Source organism: Cynocephalus volans, chromosome 3 (assembly GCF_027409185.1).
Source record: "Cynocephalus volans isolate mCynVol1 chromosome 3, mCynVol1.pri, whole genome shotgun sequence".
Classification (NCBI taxonomy): domain Eukaryota; kingdom Metazoa; phylum Chordata; class Mammalia; order Dermoptera; family Cynocephalidae; genus Cynocephalus; species Cynocephalus volans.
In genome coordinates, this window is record NC_084462.1 from 33,970,606 (window position 1) to 33,990,621 (window position 20,016).

Genomic DNA, 20,016 nt, shown 5'->3' on the forward strand with positions numbered 1-20,016 from the left:
CTGACCAGGGTCTTGGTCGGAGCTCAGAGGTAGCCAGTTCTAGGGCACTGTTCTCACCTCACCCAAAGTCTAGTCTGACAGAAGTGAACACACGAGTGTAAAAGCCCATTGGCTTTACCACAGTTGATCCCGCTGAACAGGACGAGACCTCCATAAATATGCTGTTGCCTACAAGCGAGTACTCCATGCCTGTGTGCCCCGAGAGCGGCTCCACCTGCCCTCCCTCAGAGCACAGTCTCGCCTTAGGGATCTTTTCTCCCCCTCTTCTTCCACAGGCTCCATTAAGACAAGGAAGGTACGTTATTCCTAAGATTTCAGCATTCATCAACCCTGGTTTAAAACTAAATGCTTTGGAAGAATACCGCTTTTGGTGTCCAATCAAACGGAAGACAGTGAACTGGTATAGTTCTTCATACAGAATTTGATCCACTTCTTTGTGGTGGATTCTCACATCTCCACATATTCCCCTTTTAACCCTCCTTTCCAAGCTCCGTGAAAGAAAGAGTAATTTATCCCAATTTTATTAGGTGTCTTCAGACCATTTTTTAAGAATGAGAGTGTAGTCTCAGTTCAAATAGTTCAAGGGGTTCCATATTTCTTTTGTTACCATCAAACTTCACATTTTTTGAAGCAAGCAAGTTTCGTATTCCAGTTTAATGTCGAAGAATAATACATGAAACTCTTTAGTTGATGACAAACATTAAAAAAGTTAACAGACATGCTTAACTATCCACCTCATTGGTCCTAAGGTTTTAGCACAGAACACATTTGTGCTCCCCAGTGAATATGGCTAATCTGTACTTCAAATGGATTAATCTTTCTTGCAGATGTTGCCTTTTTAGAGGACTAAAGAATGGAGTATTCAAGGTAAGCTAAAGTAAAGCTACAGAAAACCAGCTGATGCGTACATTCTATTCTAGTGTCAACCACATATTTCATAAACCCACAGGAATGCCAAGAACTAGAATCTCTCAGAACTCTATCTTCTCAAAGTTACAGACAATTTAAGAGAAAAAGAATCAACTCAGTATACCTGTAGACATGAGGTCACAGTATCAACTTCAAGAATACTTTATAAAGCGCCTACGTTTCAGGTTTTCTTGTAATACTGCAGTATAAGAACGACGGCAGCACAACCTGCACAGGTAACTTCTACATTTATTTTATACCAAAAAAGTTATGTGCAACAAATAAACATTCTTACATATTTACATTTGTTTTTATTTATCAGTTAGCAAAACAGTGTCCTAAACCTCTGAGAAAGAATATTTTTATCTATATGAAAGGGGAAATCTGCCCAGTGAACTCCATTTTAAATGAATGTTTACTCTGGAACTTGAAGCACTAGTAATGAATACTTTTGATGGAACATACTATAAAGATCATACACCTAATACTTAGGCCATGCTTAATACAGCTTATAACTTTTCTGGGCTAATCTGTCGAAAAAATGTTTAACCGAATAGCCTAGATTCCCACCCCAACCCTTTAGTTTTATTGAAGGGTAGTTCTCACAAATGAGGAATCATAAGTGCTGCCTTGAATGTGTGAGTAGCTTGTGTGCTGGAGGGAATACGTGAGGACAAAGGTTGCACATCAGATAAAGCTCCCCAAACAAGTTACTACAAATGGTAGTTGGTTTTTCTTTTTTTTTTCTGGTGGCTGGCTGGTTCAGGGATCTGAACCTATGACCTCGGTGTTATAAGGCTGTGCTCTAGGCCACTGAACTAACATGCCAGCTGGATGGCGGTTTTTTTGTTGGCATTTACCTAATACTAACCTTCAGGACAAGACCTCCTGTCAGTACTCACTGGTGTCAAGCAGTGGCACCAGTCTACATGATGAACTAATTACTGAAGATAACTTTGATTTTTGCAGTCTTTTAAAAATAAGTACAAATGAAAAACAAACAAATAAAAGCCAACCAACAGTTTCAATTTCACTGTAGTCTTGGGCCTATATCTTACCTAGTACATCCAAACATCCCTTGTACCACATGACATCTTTTTCTCTTTATATGAAAATAGTCAATGCTTTCAGCATTCTTTAAGAGTAATGAGTTTAATTAAGGAGAGGCTACATATATCAAGTAAAAGTAATTCCTGGCACACAGCTAGTTAAACCTGAATTATTTCAGCAGACGTTTACCCTCACTGACAGCAACTAGCTGCAATGGAACACCAAAGATTTTATCATCTAACCACAACCCTTATTTCTTCAAATGATATTTATGACTATCAAGTAAGAGACTTCATTTGCTACAAATAACTTCAAAAACAGGAGGCATAGATTTACTGCTAACATTTTTTTCTCAGAAAAAAATTTTTTCCCCTGCTAATGTCCTTCAACATTGGTGGCTAGTAATGCTGCAACATTTAAATATTGTCTCAAATAGTCATAACAATCTTCATATTTTATAACATGGTGTTTCCCCTGCTCTTCTGGGTGGAATAGAAGGTATAGAGGGGAGCCTAAATTCTTACACAGCAAAAAATACCAAATAACACCCAACAGGGTTCTTTCTATTGCTTACTGAGATACTGGCATTACTGTGCTGTTATTTCAAGCAGCACATATTCATCTGTCAGTGAGAAAAAGGGTATTAATTCTACTGGGTCATAGGAATGTGGCAAACATTTTATAAAACAGAAACAGTGGTTTCCCCAAGGCTTAGGCATAGCAAAGGAAAAACTTGAAGGGTCTGGCTGAACATTTTTTACATGTTTTCTCACGTAAGAGTTGACAACATTTGCAAGAATGCAACATCAAGACAAGCTTTAACTGTACTCTGCTGATTGATAAAAAATATGGTTTAAAAAAACCATTTCAAAGTGGGACATGAGGAACTTGTTTAGCACAGCCGGTGTTACATATACCACAGAAGTCTTGACCATTAAGCGATTTCCACTCTAGCTTAGGAAAGAGAACCAGTCAACTGCCTGGTAGAACTGGATGCACTGTTACAAGATGACATCACTGTACAGTTCTCAAACATGAGGGCTGTTTCTCCATAAACACCAATCAATGCTTTCTAGAGTTCTTTAACTACATAAGAATACAAGAACAATACATACATAATAAAACAGTCATTGAAATATTCACATTCATGGAAAACAAGCCTTGATGAAATCCGATTAAGCTATCTTTTAAGAAACTGGTTCATTACAATTCAGATTTTATATCCACCTTGGGCCAGAAGACCTACATTGCATCAATTATGAATTAGCTGGAAATTACTGAACAGTTGCTGACTCTACATGTTTTAATTTACAGAGCAGAGCTTGTCCCCAACCTTCAAAAAGGCGGCAAATAAAGCACTCAAAAGTCACCAGTCTAATCGACTATTTTAAACATAATGATTAATTGAATTGGAATTAGAAACATTGCTACTACTTCTCAATCTAAGTAATAAAATGATCATACAGAACCTTTCTGTAGAATGCAAGTTTTCTACTACATGGTAAGAAAGAAAGGAAGGACACTTCTGCCCAAGTTCAACACACAAAATATTTGGTTTGAGATTTAAGACAGAAGGCACTTTTAACATTCTAAGATGTTAACCACAGGAACATACTGTCACAAATTCATTTGGGTTTATTCAAATCACCTTTAAAAATTCTTCCTACTGCATTTGCGTAGTTATTACAAAGAGCAGTGACGACATTACTGTATTTCACCTTAATGTATTTCTACTTGTAGTACTTCTCACAATTCAGCAAACTGAGCAGCGTGTCAGCCCTGAAGATTGCAAATCCAATATTTGACTCTAAAGCAATTAAACTAGACATCCGATTAGTTAGTGCAGAAAGAAACAATTAGGGAAAACACTATGGAGCTACCAAAGAGCAATCCTACTCTGCAGTGGTTGGGCTTAAACTGGTTATTTCAAAGTCATAATACTGTCTAGTTGACTGGCACCAATATTAAGGAAAAATATCTGCATGAAAATTCAACTGTTGTAAGAGACTGTACCCAAAAATGCCATATTAATGTTTCCAGCTTTTGTCCAAAGAAATATACTCATTTTCCCGTCACTGGCATCCTGAAGGCCTTGGACTTGAAGGTCTGGTCAGTCACATGACTCATTCTGTAAGGTTACAATGGATCCAGTTTTATGACTAGACACAAACTTGACTTGAACGTTCAAATAGTGTCTTCCTTCAGAGGAGGGAGATGAAAGGGAACCACTACCCCATTGTTTTTGCCGTCAATGCTGTACCCACAGCTGTCAGCACTTTCACAAGATGCTCTGTATGGGCTTACTGTTTTCATTATTTCATCTGACAACGTTGAGCTGACCATTCTTCATTGCTACACTTCAACTAAACTGTACAGTAAGTTCTGCAGGGATGGATCCAATACTTCTACCTTTATTTACAAATATCACATAAATGGATTCTAGTTGAATCTACATGTTTAAATCCATCAGCTAAAAACATATTACATATTGTAAACATGGCAATATTTAATACAGTATCTATTCTAAAATATTTTCATGTCATGATCACATTTGTTATACCTGAAATTGAATTTATACACATTAAAGAATTACTAGCAATGGTTGCTCACTTTACAATTGAGGGAAGGGGGCTAGGGCTACATTTTATTATTTCAGAAAGATCTTCAAAGTAGTTAAAGCTTGTCTTTGATTGGCTCGGTGTATCTTTTTTTTTTTTTTTTAATATCCATACTTAAAATTAAGATTGACACAAAATAGCTAGGGCCCCTTCTAATTGACAGGATTTTAAAAAATCAGTTTAAGATTCTTAGGGAAAGTGTCTTGTGAAGAATAAAAAAACAAAACAAAACAAAACAAAACAAAAACTGCTGCAAAATAAACTTAATGGAAAAGGGACTTCAGACTGTCAGTTAAACTGAGTTCATAAAGTTGTCAGTCCTGCTTGGGCTGCAACTGCCGTTTCCAGGCCTCATTCAAGTAAACTAGTCGTTTGTAGTTGATGATAAGAAGAATGAAGTTCAGCACATATGTGAACACGCAGATGATGCAAAACTCCTTCAGCACAAAGTACAGAATGTAGGCCAGGTACAGAGACCCTACCACAGACACGATGGAGGACGTCATGAGGATTAAAGCTGCCACTGCGCTTGCTGTCATGCCTGCAAGAGAAAGAGACACTGGGCTCAATCAGGCCTTGACCCTGGAGAGAAAGCTTCTGAGTTAGAAGGTAACACTTTGTGATCTGCTGCAATGTTTGAATACTGATCTTACTGCAAAACTGAAATTTGAGAACGAAAACTACTGGTTTATTTTGTTAAGATATGCAGGTTGACTTTACAGATAGGATACCAGTTTTATAGCTGCAATGTTTTTGATTTGCCAGTATTTCAGATGAAATGTTATTTCATTAGCTAGTCTTAGATAAGGATATGCATGCAAAGAAAATGTGCAGTCTCACAATCACATTGAGCAATGAAGCTCATCTGTAAAGCAGACAGCCCCATCTCTCCTGATTAATAACACAAAGTGAGGACCACAATCTTTTCTTCCAAGCTATACATGTTTGTTAAGATCCTCCCCTGGCCTTTTGGCTTCAGCCTCCCCCATCTGTGGAAACTAAAATTTGCTTTTCCTTGTTTTAATCAAATTTATCAAAAATCCATAATGGGATATGACTATACCAACAAGCTGCTGAAGAAGGAAAAAAAAGTCTTGATAAACATTTCAGAAAGGGTTCACCCTGGTGGATAAGGGAAACCACATTTGGCCAGTTGACCACATGTGGATCAAACCAGATCAAGAAAAAAGGCAGTTATTTATGTGTGCTAAGCCAGAGCTCTCAAGACAAAAATGTGCCTGAATTTTTGACTCTATCTTCACCTGTATTCTTTTATAATTTCCTGTAGCCAAAAACATGGAGACTATGTGCATTTATTTTTAAGACTAGAGGATAAGACAAAGCATATTAAACTACCCTCCAACCCAACAGCTAATGGCTAACGGTACAGGAAAAAATAAGAATAGGTGGTAGCAGGTTCAAAGAAGTCAATTAAGGAGCCCAAATCTTGGTGCCTGTTGGCAAAAAGAAAGGCAAGGAGAAGGTGCCTATGGGCTGCAGCACGGCCACAGGGACTGACTTGCCCACAGGACTCATCACAACTAGATAAAGAGCTTTAATAGGGCTCCTCAAGACGAAAGTGCTGTTGACTTACTTATGCCAGGTGCTGGCAAATCTGGCTAGCCACCTGCTTTTGTAAAGTTTTATTGGCACCCAGCCATACTCATTCATTTATAAGATGCCTATGGCTGCCTTCACACTAGAAATGCAGCAGTGGGTAGTTGCGGTAGCCAGCAAAGCGTACACTATTTTCTGTCTAGCCCTTTACTGAAAAGGTTTGCTGACTTCACCTATGCTAAACAGCTAAAATTTCAAAACTTAACACTGTCACCTTATTTTTTTTCTAGGAAAGTTAGTTTCAAAGTGACATGGGCAAGTTATTTACTTTCTCCATGCCTCTCTTTCCTTGACTAGAATTGGGATAGTAATCGTGCCTGCCTCCTAGCACTGTTGTCATACCTAATATAAGGTATGCTCTATAGATGCCAGCTATTAGTTAAATACTATTGTAATGTAACTAAATACTTGTGGCTTGGGGTAAAATTCCCAGTGGAATTTAAAATGTGCTACATTCTAAATCAATCATGCAATGGAATATTTTGCAGATGAAAAGAGAATGAAGCCCCTTAATGTACTGATACGGAAAGATCAGCCGAGCAAAAAAAAAAAAAAAAAAAAAAGTTGCAGAGCAGCATCTACAGCATCTGTCTTTTATATTTAAAAAAGAAAGAACATTAAGATCACAGATTTGTGTTTTCTTACATAGGCACAGAGAAAGTACCAGTCAGGGATGCAGGGATGAGGGGCTGTGGAAACAGCAAAAAAAGGGACAGGCAGATTTTTCACTGTAATAGCATCTTATATATATTTTTAGACTTCTGAACCATGTGAATGTATTACCTATGGAAAAACTAAATTAAAAGGGCTGTATCTCAAACAGCTCAGAGGGGAGTGAAGAGGATGTGCTCTGGAACACTGTTAGATGAGTTCAATGTGCCTTCAGTGATAAAACACAACACAATAGCATGTGAAAAGTCTTATAAAATCCCTCATAAAATGTGGACGGAAAAATACATATGATACATGTAATTTAAAATATGTATATATATATATAATGAAATTAACAAATTAATATTATACAAAGAAATCTATTTCACTTCCATCTCTAAAAATTAATATAGTTAAAAAGGCTTTTCTTAGGCTCTTTGCAATTAAGGGAAAATGAACTAGTGCCTTGCATTTGGGCTTATACTTTATATTTTTCTCTAGAAATAGAACAAAACAAATACATGGAATAAAAAGTGAAGTTTCTCCCTCCCCCCAACCACCAGATCCTTTTCTGCACATATACAAACACATATTTATTCTATATCTATTATACCACAATTTGCTTTCTTCACTAAACAATGTCTTGATCCTTCCAGTATCATATAGATCCTACATACAGAATTACTTTTTCCTTTAATGGCTGCATCGTATTTTCTAGCATGGATGTACCTTAATTTATTCAGCCATTACCTACTGCTAGGCTACTTACAACTTTTTGCTATTTTAAACTGTATGCTATGAAAATCCTTGTAAATACATCTTTGTATTTCTGCTAGATAAATATACAGATATGGAACTGGACAAACTTGATAGGACTATGAGAAAAATTTAGTTTCACAATTTGCCTCATAACAAATCAACTTCAGGTAGAAAGCTAAATATATTTTTAAGGAATCAAATCTCAGAAGAGCTGGCAGATAATGGAAGGTAATATTAACAACTGAAAGGTAAAAGGGAAAATGGATGGATTTAACTCAAGATACAAAAACTGATGCAATAAAAATTTACAAAACGCAACTAGGGATAAAGAATGGGTAAAATATTTGTAACAAATATGAAAATGGACTATCAGGATCCCAATAACTAAGTGGGCAATAAAAGGAAATTAAAATATAGTAAAATTAAAATAATGGTTACTAATACGTAACCATCAGACATTTTACAGAAATACTTTAAAAAAATACTGATGAATCTTCAGGGAAACCACGCAACTGTGGGGAAAGCAATTTAGTAATACCTATTAAAATCCATAAAAAATTTCTAAGTTTCTTGATTCATTAACCCCATGCTTGAAAAGCAATTTTGCGGAACTAAAGAAGAAAAGGAGGAGAAGGGGTGCTTTAAACAAAGTTATTAAGCATTATTTATAACATAAAAACATAAAAACATGAGACCTCTATGTCAACAATTACAAAACATTTGAAGACAGACAACACTAGATTGCAAATAAGAGTTCACATAAAATTATTTTAAAAAGCAAAAGACAATGGAAATAGTGGATATGTAAAGGTGACAGAATTATAAATACAAGGGTACATCAAAAAGTTCATGAAAAAATGGAATTAAAAGATAATGAATCATTCCATGAACTTTTTGAAGTACATAGTTTACTATTAATATTATCTCAATACATGATATTTTAAAATAGCTACAGAGTCTATAAAATCATGAGAAAAAAAAAGTTTACAGGGAAGACGGTTAGTATTAATAATTTCCTTGAATGAAACTACATTTACTGGACCTCATGAGATGCTGCTATCCATGATTAAACACCAACTGACGTTCACCAGTAGCATCATAAAAAATCTTAGTGAATCAAGTTGTCTGTCACAACACAAAAATATGCTGCAAACTGGCAGTTCTGTACACTTAAAGGCAAAGACACACAAATGAAATATAACAAACTTATTTTTGTATTGCTGTATAAATACTTACCAAGTAATAACTGCAGTATATAAAATATAAGTCCAAAGACACTGTTTGGCTGGTTTAATACACCATCCTTTCCAAAAATGGAACCCAAAAGACCAAATCCTCGACCCCATCTGTAAAATAAGGAAAACCAGTAACCCTATATTTGAATTTCCCTATTTTTAAAAACGTAAAATTATTTGAGAATGTAATCCAATCCTAAAATCAACTAAACTGCCAAATTTTTTTACATGTCTTTTGTTGAAAGAGTGATTTACTCCAAAGAGGGAGGCCAGGCATTAGATTTCTATATTGCAACTAATTAAATAATGACCTAAAATGAACATATCTAAAAGTGCCAATATCCCCATCTGAATCTCTAAAGTGGCCAAATTTCTATGTATTCTCTTTTCCAAATGGTAGGACCAAGTATTCTTTTTCTGATGGCACTAGTATTTGCAGGAAGCCTCTCTCAATTTAAACCAGGATTTCTTAGCAGTGGCCATGCTGGTATTTTGAGCTAGATCATTCTTTGTGGTGGGAGACTGTTCTGTGCATTACAGGGTGTTTAGCAGTATCCCTGCCCTTTACCCACTACAAGCTAGTAGCAATCCCCCACCCCCAGTTGTGGCTACCAAATGTCTGCAGCCATTGCCAAATGTCCCCTGGGGGCCAAAATCACCCAGTTGAAAGCCATTGATGTAAGCTGTCTAATTTCTTTATTCAAAACATATAGATTGAAAAGTAATTTCCTGACAAATTTCATCAGGATATGCACTAGGAAACATACCCCAATAACATATCTTTAAATGTAGGACAATATCAGAAATCGTGTTTTTCCTAGAATCATATCTCAAAAGTAAAAATTGATACATTATATGCCCCAGTTTTTATTTGCAGTTTAACTTCAAACTTTGCATTTGACCCAACATGTTCAGAATCCTATTTTCTTATTTTTTTAAAAAAAGGATTATTAAGTTCTGATTTAATAAAACTTGATACAAATATCAAACTAGCATTTACTTTGAAGATAAAACTTTAGCTCTGAATGAGAATGCTTTTTAAATATCAAAAAGAAAACCATTTACGGTGTTGTCAGAAACACTCTAATAAAACCTAAACTTTGGTTCTGAAGACAAATCACCTGAAAGCAAGGATAAATAAGTGATTCTTTATTAGTTGTGTTAGTTTGTTAGTACTCAATGTCCAGGAAATAGAGTGAAAACCCTTTATAATGATAAAGGGAGATAAGAACAGCCCCAATTTTACAAGCAAACAAGAGCCATGAAGATTTTTATTGCACAGTTATATATTTCAAAGAATACAAAATAATCTTCATTATATCTATTTATTCTTTCATTCACCAAATACTTATTAAGCATATACTAGGTGTAGACCCTGTGCTAGATGCTGGGGATCCAGACTCAATAAACTAGATAAGAGGTGACCCTTGCAGAATTGCATATTTTATTTAGGTAAGAGAATAAACAGGTAAACAAATGATTAATTTATCTTCAGAAATGGAGAAGCCTATTAACAGATACATAGGAAAATGAGAGAGAGGATACTCTAGATCAGTGCTTCCGTTACCTTGGGGTCTTGATAAAGTGCACATTTTGCTTCAGTGGATCTGTGGTGGGGCCTAAGACTCTGCGTTTCCGAAAAGAAACACAAAACAAAACAAAATGCTCCCAGGTGATGCTGGTGCTTCTGGTCTAAAGACCATACTCTGAGACCGACTGCTCTGGATAAAGGGTGAGGTTGGCTACTCTAGCTAAATGTCCAAGGAAGGCCTTTTTCAGGAATTAAATTCTGAATCATATCCTGAAGGATGAGAAGCAGCAATCTCGTGAGGAGTGGCAAGCACAAAGACCTTGAGGTAGGAACGAGCTGTGTGGAAAGAAGGCCACCAAGGCAGGCACACTGTGATCAGGGGAGGGTGACAGGAGAAATCAGGCACGTCCAACCATTTAAATGATTTACGGCCCTGTTTGTAGGCCATGAAGAAGAGTTCGAATTTTTTTCTAATTGCAACGAAAGAGATATTTGGAGGCTTTGAAACAGGAGAGTGAAGTAAGCTTATTCATGATCACTCGTGGCTCCTGTGTAAGAGCAGCTGCAGGGGCAGCGACAGGGAGAAACTGTGCAGTCCACACACCCGAGCACTACTCAGCTGAGGCAGGAACTCAAATCGAAACCACTGCCTTTGGCAATAGAAATAATTGGGTATACTGCCAAAACTATCATGGGTAAACAGAATTTTTATATATTCAAAGCACTGGTCTATGCCTAATTATTCACACAGGATCACGTGGATACTTTCTTTAAAAACAACGCAGTAATCCACAGAATAAATATAGTATTTTATCTAAGACATACATGCATAAAGTGTCAAAATTAAATACTGAAAGCCATTCCCTACTCCAGCCCTTCCCACACTCAGTTCTTTTTTGTGTGTGTTTGTTTTGGAAGCTGGCCAATATGGGGATCTGAACCCTTGACTCTGGTGTTACAACACTGTGCTCTAACCACCTGAGCTGACCACCAGCCCTACACTCAGTTCTGATTCCCAGAGGCGACCACTTTGATGTCTTTCAACTGTTTTTCACTTGTACTTACCTCCTCACTTCTAAGTAATAAGTTTACACTGCTACTTATGATTTATCAATTCTAAATATTATCTTTTGACTTTCTAATATGGTAGGCCAGAATGTTGCTTTAAAAAAAAAATTTATTATGGAAAGCTTCAAATACATACCAAGTGAACAGAATGGCGTAATAAACCCCATGTGCCCATCACCCAGCTTTGATAATTGTGCCTTTCTTGTTTCTGCTCCACTTTTACCTACTTCCCACTTGACAGTTATTCCTAGTTCTTTTTTAAGTTAAAATTTATATAACTTAATGCACAAATTTAAACTGTATAATTCTGACAAATGGATACACCTGAGTAAATCCACACCCCATCATCATTTAGAATGTTTGCATCTCCCCAGTTAAGTACTGGTGAGTCCCTTCCCATCAACCCATAACCCACCCCCACCCCCCAGAGGAAGACTCACTGGGATGGCTGTAGGAATCCAGCCTCCAAAACAAAGCTACATCACTGGTCTCCCGGATCACAGTGCTATGCTCTTCCCCATATATCACATAAGTTATAAAATGCAAGTACTATTCCAGCATTTTCAACCAAACTGAGTAATTGCTTATTTCCTTGATAAATATAATTAATAAAGTTAATTTGATAAAGGTGCACGTAATAATTGTCAGCAAGTCAACTCACAAGCAAAGTAGATGGGCATTACATAAGATTATTTTCCTTGGAAAGGTGAACAGAAGCAGATTTTCATAAATATTATTATACTTTAAAATTGCTAGGAGTGGCATGGTAACTTAAAAACCTTTTAGTGAATCCTGTTTTTCGGTTTGGATAAACCAAAACTCCACCTAAATAAACTGCAACCCACACAAATAAAAACCAGTTGTCTTCCAAAGTTGGTTGGGGGCACTATGAAGGGGCCTCAAGAAAAATAAGATTACCTTATAGCAGCTTGAAAATAATTCTAAGAATGTAATTTATACTAAGGAAGGGTGTACAGAGTGTGAACCAGTTTCCTTACTGAGACACACAGAGACCGTAGTGTTAATAGCACAGGCTTTGGAGTCAGACAAACGTGGCTTTGCTACTTATGAACAGGCTATGGGTAAGTCACTTCACCTTGGAGTCTGAACTCTCCCATTTTAAAATGGAGATGACTATAGTACTCAATTCATAGGGCTGTTATGAGAAATAAATGTGTTAAGAACTTCAAACCACATTTGTAAAAAGCAATAAATAAATAAAAATAAAAAGAATAATTGTGTAGTAATTTAATATAAGAAATATAAGTAGACGTGTAGACAAGACACTCTGCTATCTGCATTATCTTTTCAAGGCTTGATAGTTTTGAAATAGTAGGCACTTATATAAAGCTTCCCCCTCCCCACAATCATAGGTACACTTTATTAAAACATCTTAACTTTGATCTTAAATGTTGCATAATGCTTTATATTTTACGGAAGAAAGACCATAATTAACTCCAAGATATCCTTGTTAGTGAATATTAGACTGTTTTCCTTTCTCATGATTCTATTTATTTTATTTATTTATAATTTTTTTAAAAGGATGACCAGTAAGGGGATCTTAACCCTTGACTTGGTGTTGTCAGCAGCATGCTCTCCGAAGTGAGCTAACTGGCCATCCCTGTAGGGATCCAAACACGTGGCCTTGATGTTATCAGCACCACACTCTTCCAAGTGAGCCACGAGCCAGCCCTGCTTCTCATGATTTTTTAAAGCATTAAATAAATATATTGTACAAAATATCTGTCCGCATAGTACACTATTTCCATAGGATAAACTACGAGGGAAATGACTTGATCAAGCGGCATGTGCATCTTAAAAAATACTGTTACTGTGCAAAAAAGTTACGCCAGTTTATACTTCCACCATCAGTCCCTAAATATCATCTTTAACTCTAGCTACAACAGATGCAAAAATGGCAAACATGCTTTTATGTTTAAATAAATATATTCACAAATAAGATTAAACTTCTGATTACCTTTATTTATTTACTCATTATTTATACTTTGGGAATTATTTGCTTTTTTGTTATTTATTTTTCCTTTGTTATTTAAATGTCAAATTATCTTGCTTATATTATACCATTGTTTTAAGAATATCAATACTTACTCTTTAATAACAATTAAAAAATTTCCTCTTTCTCCCTATACATATATATCTAATAATAATAATCTAATAATAATAATAATACTCCTTGTCTCTTGTCCCATCCCTTCACTTATTCCTTATTATTAGGCCAGTAGCAAAAATGTACTTATTTTACCAATTTACAAGAAGGAACTGAGTGTCTGTGGATCAGACCCTTCCGGATTCCTTCTCTGGGATCTATCTACCTGAACAAAGCTGCATAATGACTTCGGTCAATGAAGGACCACATATACGACGGTGGTCCCATAAGACTATAATGGAGCTGAAAAATTCCTATTGCCTAGTGACATCACAGCCATTGCAGAGCAACATCACAGTACTCACATGTGCGTGGTGATGCTGGTGTAAACAAAGCTACTGCGATGCCAGTCATACAAGAGTATAGCACACACAGTTATTATAGTACCTGTACTTTTTTCTGTTTGTTTTTTGGCAGCTCTTCAGCATGGGGACCTGAACACTTGACCTTGGTGTTATAACACTGTGCTCTAAAGGTATATAATACCTGATAATGACAATTAACAACTATGTTACAGGTTTACATGTCTACTATACTACACTTTTTATCATTTAGAGTGTATTCCTTCTACTTATATATTAAAAAGTTAACTGTTATACAGCCTCAGGCAGGTCCTTTAGAAGAAGGCGTTGTTATCCTAGGAGAGGACAGCTCCATGAGTGTTAATGCTCCTGAAGACCTTCCAGTTGGACGAGATGTGCAGGTGGAAGACGGTGATATTCATGATCCTGACCCTGGGTAGGCCTGGGCTAATGTGTGTGTTTGTATCCTAGTTTTTAACAGAAAAATTTAAAAAGGAAAAAATAAATTTATAAAATAGAAAAACAGCTTATAGAATGAGGACATAAAGAAAATATTTTTGTACAGCTATACAATGTGTTTGTGTTTTAAGCTAAGTGTTATTACAAAAGAGTCAAAAAGTTAAAAAAATTTTTTTTAAGTTTATAAAGTAAAAACACTACAGTAAGGGCCGAGCCCATAGCGCACTCGGGAGAGTGCGGCGCTGGGAGCGCAGCGACGCTCCTGCCGCGGGTTCGGATCCTATATAGGAATGGCTGGTGCACTCACTGGCTGAGTACCGGTCATGAGAAAGACAAAAAACAACAACAACAAAAAAAACTACAGTAAGCTAAGGTTAACTTATTATTGAAAAATATTTTTATAAACATCATGTAGCCCAAGTGTGCAGTGTCTAGTGTCTAGAGTCTAGAGTGGGGCCGGCACTGTGCTGGGCTCCATGCTCACTCTGCACTCACTCACTGACTCCCCCTGAGCAGCCTCCAGTCCTGCAGCCTCCATTCGTGGTGAGTGTCCTGTACAGGTGCACCAGTGTGAATCTTTTATACCACATTTTTACTGTACCTTTCCTATGTTTAGATGCAACACAACAGTAAGTATTTATTTATTTATTTATTTATTTATTTATTTTTGTCGTTTTTTCGTGACCGGCACTCAGCCAGTGAGTGCACTGGTCAGTCCTATATAGGATCCGAACCCGCAGCGGGAGCGTTGCCACGCTCCCAGCGCAGCACTCTACCAAGTGCGCCACGGGCTCGGCCCAACAGTAAGTATTTATGTAAGTGTCTACAGTATTTAGTATAGAAACATGCTGTCCAGGTTTGTAGCCTAGGAGCAATAGGCTACACCCTATAGACTACATATGTGGTAGGCTGTCCCACCTAGGTTGTGTAAATATACTCTATGATGTTCACACAATGAAGCATTTCTCCGAATGTGTCCCTGTCGTTAAGCAACGCGTGACTGTATATTTTCCCACAAGGAAAAAAAAGGTATAGTAGCTGTATACAGAAAATATAGTCTTCAGAACAAGAGAACTTACCTGGGAATAGAGTCATATAATGATAAAGGGGTCAATTGACCAAGAACACAAAACAATCCTAGATGTGTATGCATCTAACAAGAGAACTCCAAAATAAACAAAGTAAAAACTAATAGAACTGAAAAAAAAAAAAATAAATCCACAATTATAAGCTTAAAGTCTTCAATATATATCTCTCAGTCATTAATAGAACCAGTAGACAGAAAATCAGAAAGGATACAAAAGGCAACCAATCTGACCTGACATTTATAGAATACTTCACCCAACAAGAGCAGAACACACATTCTTTTCAAATACACATGAAACATTCACCAAGCTAGGCCATTTCATAAACAAAACATAAACACATTGTAAACAAAGTTTAACAAGTTTAAAATAATTGAAATCATACAAAGTATGTCCTCTGACCATAATGGAATTAAACTAGAAATCAGTAACAGAAAAATATCTGGGAAATGTCCAACTATTTGGAAATTATACAACACACTTCTAAAAAAAAATAAGAAAGAAAGAATCCATGGATCAAAGAGGAAGTCTCAAAAAAATTAGAAAATATTTTGAACTGAAAAAAAATGCAGCATATCAAAACTAGTGGTATGCAGCTATAGTAGTGCTTACAGGGGAAGTTGTAGCATTAAAATGCTTACATTAGAAAAGAAGGTAAAATTCTACCTTAAAAAACTAAAATTAAAAAAAAAAAAAAAAAGGAAAAGAAAAAAGAACAAATTAGACCTAAAGCAAGTGGAAGTGTACATGTTGGCTAGGGGTGGGAACTAAAATCAGAGCAGAAGTCAGTGAAATTTAAAATAGAAAAAGAATAGAGAGAATAAATGAAACCAAAAGCTGCTTTTTTGAAATGACCAATGAAATTGATTAACCTCTAGCTAACTTTTATAGATAAACATTGACAATGGAAAAATAGAGAGAAAAGACACAAAGTATCAATATCGGAAATGAGAGAGGGTATATCACTACAGCCAGTTATACACATTAGAGAATAAGGGCATACTACACACAACACTATGCCCATCAATTCGAAAACTTAGCTGAAAAAGACAATATTTTGAAATTCACAATACCAAAATTCACTCACAAATAAAGAGAAAACAAAAACTCCAGGTCCAGATAGTTTCGCTGGCAAATTCTACAAAATATATAAGAAAATATATAATATTAATATAAAATATATAATATTAATTCTATACAATCTCTTTGAGAAAACAGAAGAGGAGGGAACACTTCTCAACTCATTTTGTTAGGCCAGCATTGCTCTGACATCAAAACAAGACAAAATCATTACAAGAAAAAGAAAGAAAAGAAAAGAAAAGAAAAAAACCCCACTACTAACCAATATCCAGCCATGAAAATAGACATAAAAATCCACAAAAAAATACTGTAAATCAGTTCAGCAATATATAGAAAGGATAATATCATGACCAAGTGGGATTAAGTCTAGGAATGCAAGGCTGGCTCAACGTTCAACAGTCTATCAATGCAATTCACTACATTAACAGACTAAAGAAAAACCACACCATCATCTCAATAGATGCAGATAATGTATTTGACAAAAGACAACATCTATTCATGATAAAAAAAAACACTCTGCAAACTATAATGAGAAGGAATTTTCCTTGATCTGACAAAGGTCATTTAGAAAAACCTCTATGGTTATCATGTCATTCAATGGGGAAAGACTAAATTCTTCCTAAAATAGGAACAAAACAAGGGTATTTGCTCTCATCACTCCTATTCAACATTGTACTGGAAGTCCTAGCCAGTACAATAAAGGAAGAAAAAAAAAAAAATCAAAGGCATACAGATTAGAAAAGAAGAAATAAAACTCTATTTGTAGACAACATGATTATGTAGAAAAAATAATATACAAACAATGGCCAGACCATATTTAAATACAGAACTCTAACCCACAACTTATACAGCAACCAGCCCAGGAAGCCAAAGGACAGCTTGTGTAGCTATCAGTCCCAAATGGCCAGGACTTGATCAAAAATTGCCAGCTTCCCTAATTTTTGCTCTGCTTCCAATTTAGGACCAATCAGAGAAAGCCAAATATACTTCCCTAACCAACCACATAGGATGCCCCACTTCTAGTTAGCCCTGCTTACAGATTCTTCACTCCAACAACTTTCAATCAGGGCATACCTGAAGTCTTCTCTTGTTTCACTCTAAGCTTTTATACTCCCCTTTCAGATTCCCCTCTGAGTCTATGCCAAATGCAAATAACAGTGGTTGATGCCCTTGCTATAGGGAGCTCTGAATAACAGCCTTTACTTGTTCTCATTTGGATGGTCTTCGTTTACTTCCACACAAGGAGAATATGAAAAAGTTCCTAGAATTAAGAAGTGAGTTTATAAGGCTGCACAACACAAGGTCAATATAAAAAAAATCAAAATTGTTTCTATATACTAGCAATGAATTATTGGAAATAAAAAATCTGAATATCATTTACAATAGCACATTCACACACATATAAAGAAAATATGTAGATACAAATCTAACAAAATATGTGTAGTATCTATATGCTGAAAATTATAAAACATTGATGAAATAAAGCAAAGACAACCTATGTACATACAAAGATATATTGTGTTCCACAGACTGGAAGACTCAGTATTGTTAGGATATTAATTCTCCGCAGATGGATCTACAGATTCAATGCAATTCTAATCAAAATACAAGTAGGATTTTCTGTAGTGACACAAATTTATATAGAAAGGGAAAGGAACTAGAAAAGCCAAAACAGTTTAGAAAAAAAAATAAAGTTGGAGAACACACGCTAACTTCAAGATATTATAAAGCTACAGTAATCAAGACAGTATGGTACAAGTGGAAGGACAGACACAATGATCAACAGAGAAGAATACAGAGTTCAGAAACAGACACAATTGATATTTTTAACAAAAGTGCAAAGACAATTCAATGGAGAAAGAACAGTCTTTTCAACAAATGATGCTGGAACAATTAGACATCAACATGCAAAACAAAACAAACAAACAAACAAAAAACTGAACCTCAGTCCATATCTCACACAATCCACAATAGAGGACTGGCAAATTGGATTTCATCAAAATTTAAAACATTTACCAGAGACTGGGAAAAACTATTTGCAAATTACATATCAGATGAAAGACCTTCATCCAGAATATACAAACTCTACAAACTTAATCATAAGAAAACAAACAACCCAGTATTTTTAAAAAGGCAAAAAGATTTATACAAACGTGTCACCCAATATATACAGATGGCCAATGACACACCACTACCAGAATGGCAAATAAACATAACGTAACAAAATGAAACCAACATACCTAGTGCTGATGAGGATCAAAGCAACTGCAACTCTCACGCATTGCTGGTGGTCATACAAAACAGCATGAAAAACAGAGTGGCAGTTTCTTATGATCTTAGCCATACACCTATAATAGACCCAGCAAGGCCACCTGTTTACTCAAGAGAGCAAAAACTTTTGCCCACACAAAAATCTGCTGGAAAATGTTTATAGTAGCTTTATTTCTCATCACTCCAAATTGGAAACAAGTGAATTGTCCTTCAACAGGTGAAATGGATGACCAAACTGGTAGAATACCATGGACTATGTACCACTCAGCAATAAAAAGGAAAGAACTATTGACACATGAAACAATATGGATGAACATCAAATACGTCGTAAGTGAACAAAGCCACATTCAAAGACTAGATACTGTAAAATTCCATTTAAATGATACTCTGGAAAAGGCAAAAGTACTGGAGAATAGATAAATGTTTGCCAGGGGCTGGGGATGGTTCTGAAAAAGGGACCTGGTTCTGATATTGATGGCAGTGGTAGTGACATGACTGTATGCATTTGTCTAAACTCAACAAACTGTAAACCAAATAGTGAATATCACTGTATATGAACAAAACTAATTTTTAAAATTAATTAAAATTTAAAAGCAAAATAGAATTTCTGTTTACTGGGCATGGCTTTGTCAACATTAGATGTTACAGTGCTGACTGGTTAGCTCAGTTGGTTAGAGTGTGGTGCTGATAACACGAAGGTCCAGGGTTTGAACCCTGTACCATCCAGCCAACAACAACAAAAAAGTTAGATGTTACCACAGGTGGGTAATTAGGCAGAGAGCTAATCATATCATTATAGGTCCCCAAACAAGTATTTGTACACAATTTTTTTTAGGAAAAAATGTTTCTTTAGAAAAGGTAAAAAACCCTACCAGTTTCCCGCTGCTTGGGGTAAGGATGGGGACAAAGACATCTGGAGGCTAGTGTTCTTAGAGCACTGTCTACTTTCTCATGCTTTTCGTCCTTGTGGTTTTATAAAATTTCTTTTATTCCTTTACTCTCATTTCCTGAGGTTTCCTGAGGGTGTAGAGGTAAACATCCATTACATTTACCTGGAAATCTAAAATTCATATATTTAAGTTTTATCAAATACCTATACAACAAGCAGTAGGTGTCTGAAGCAGTAGAGGCTGTGAAGTTGAGCATGTAAAATGAATGAACCATTACTGGCCAGTTACAAAAACAAAAAACAAAAACAGAATGAATCACACTCC

The 20,016-nt window shown here is 35.9% G+C and overlaps 1 protein-coding gene across 1 annotated transcript in view; it reads right to left on the reverse strand.

The window, feature by feature from the left end:
• Positions 1-521: 521 nt before the first annotated feature.
• VKORC1L1 (vitamin K epoxide reductase complex subunit 1 like 1) overlaps positions 522-20,016 on the reverse strand; it is a 54,534-nt gene continuing 35,039 nt past the window's right edge. Inside the window, exons 2-3 of the mRNA XM_063089200.1 lie at positions 8,841-8,950; positions 522-5,118 (exon numbers count right to left, since the gene is read on the reverse strand). Of these exons, the coding sequence (XP_062945270.1) occupies positions 4,892-5,118; positions 8,841-8,950 (337 nt within the window). The 3' untranslated portion in view covers positions 522-4,891. The remainder of the gene's footprint in view (positions 5,119-8,840; positions 8,951-20,016) is intronic.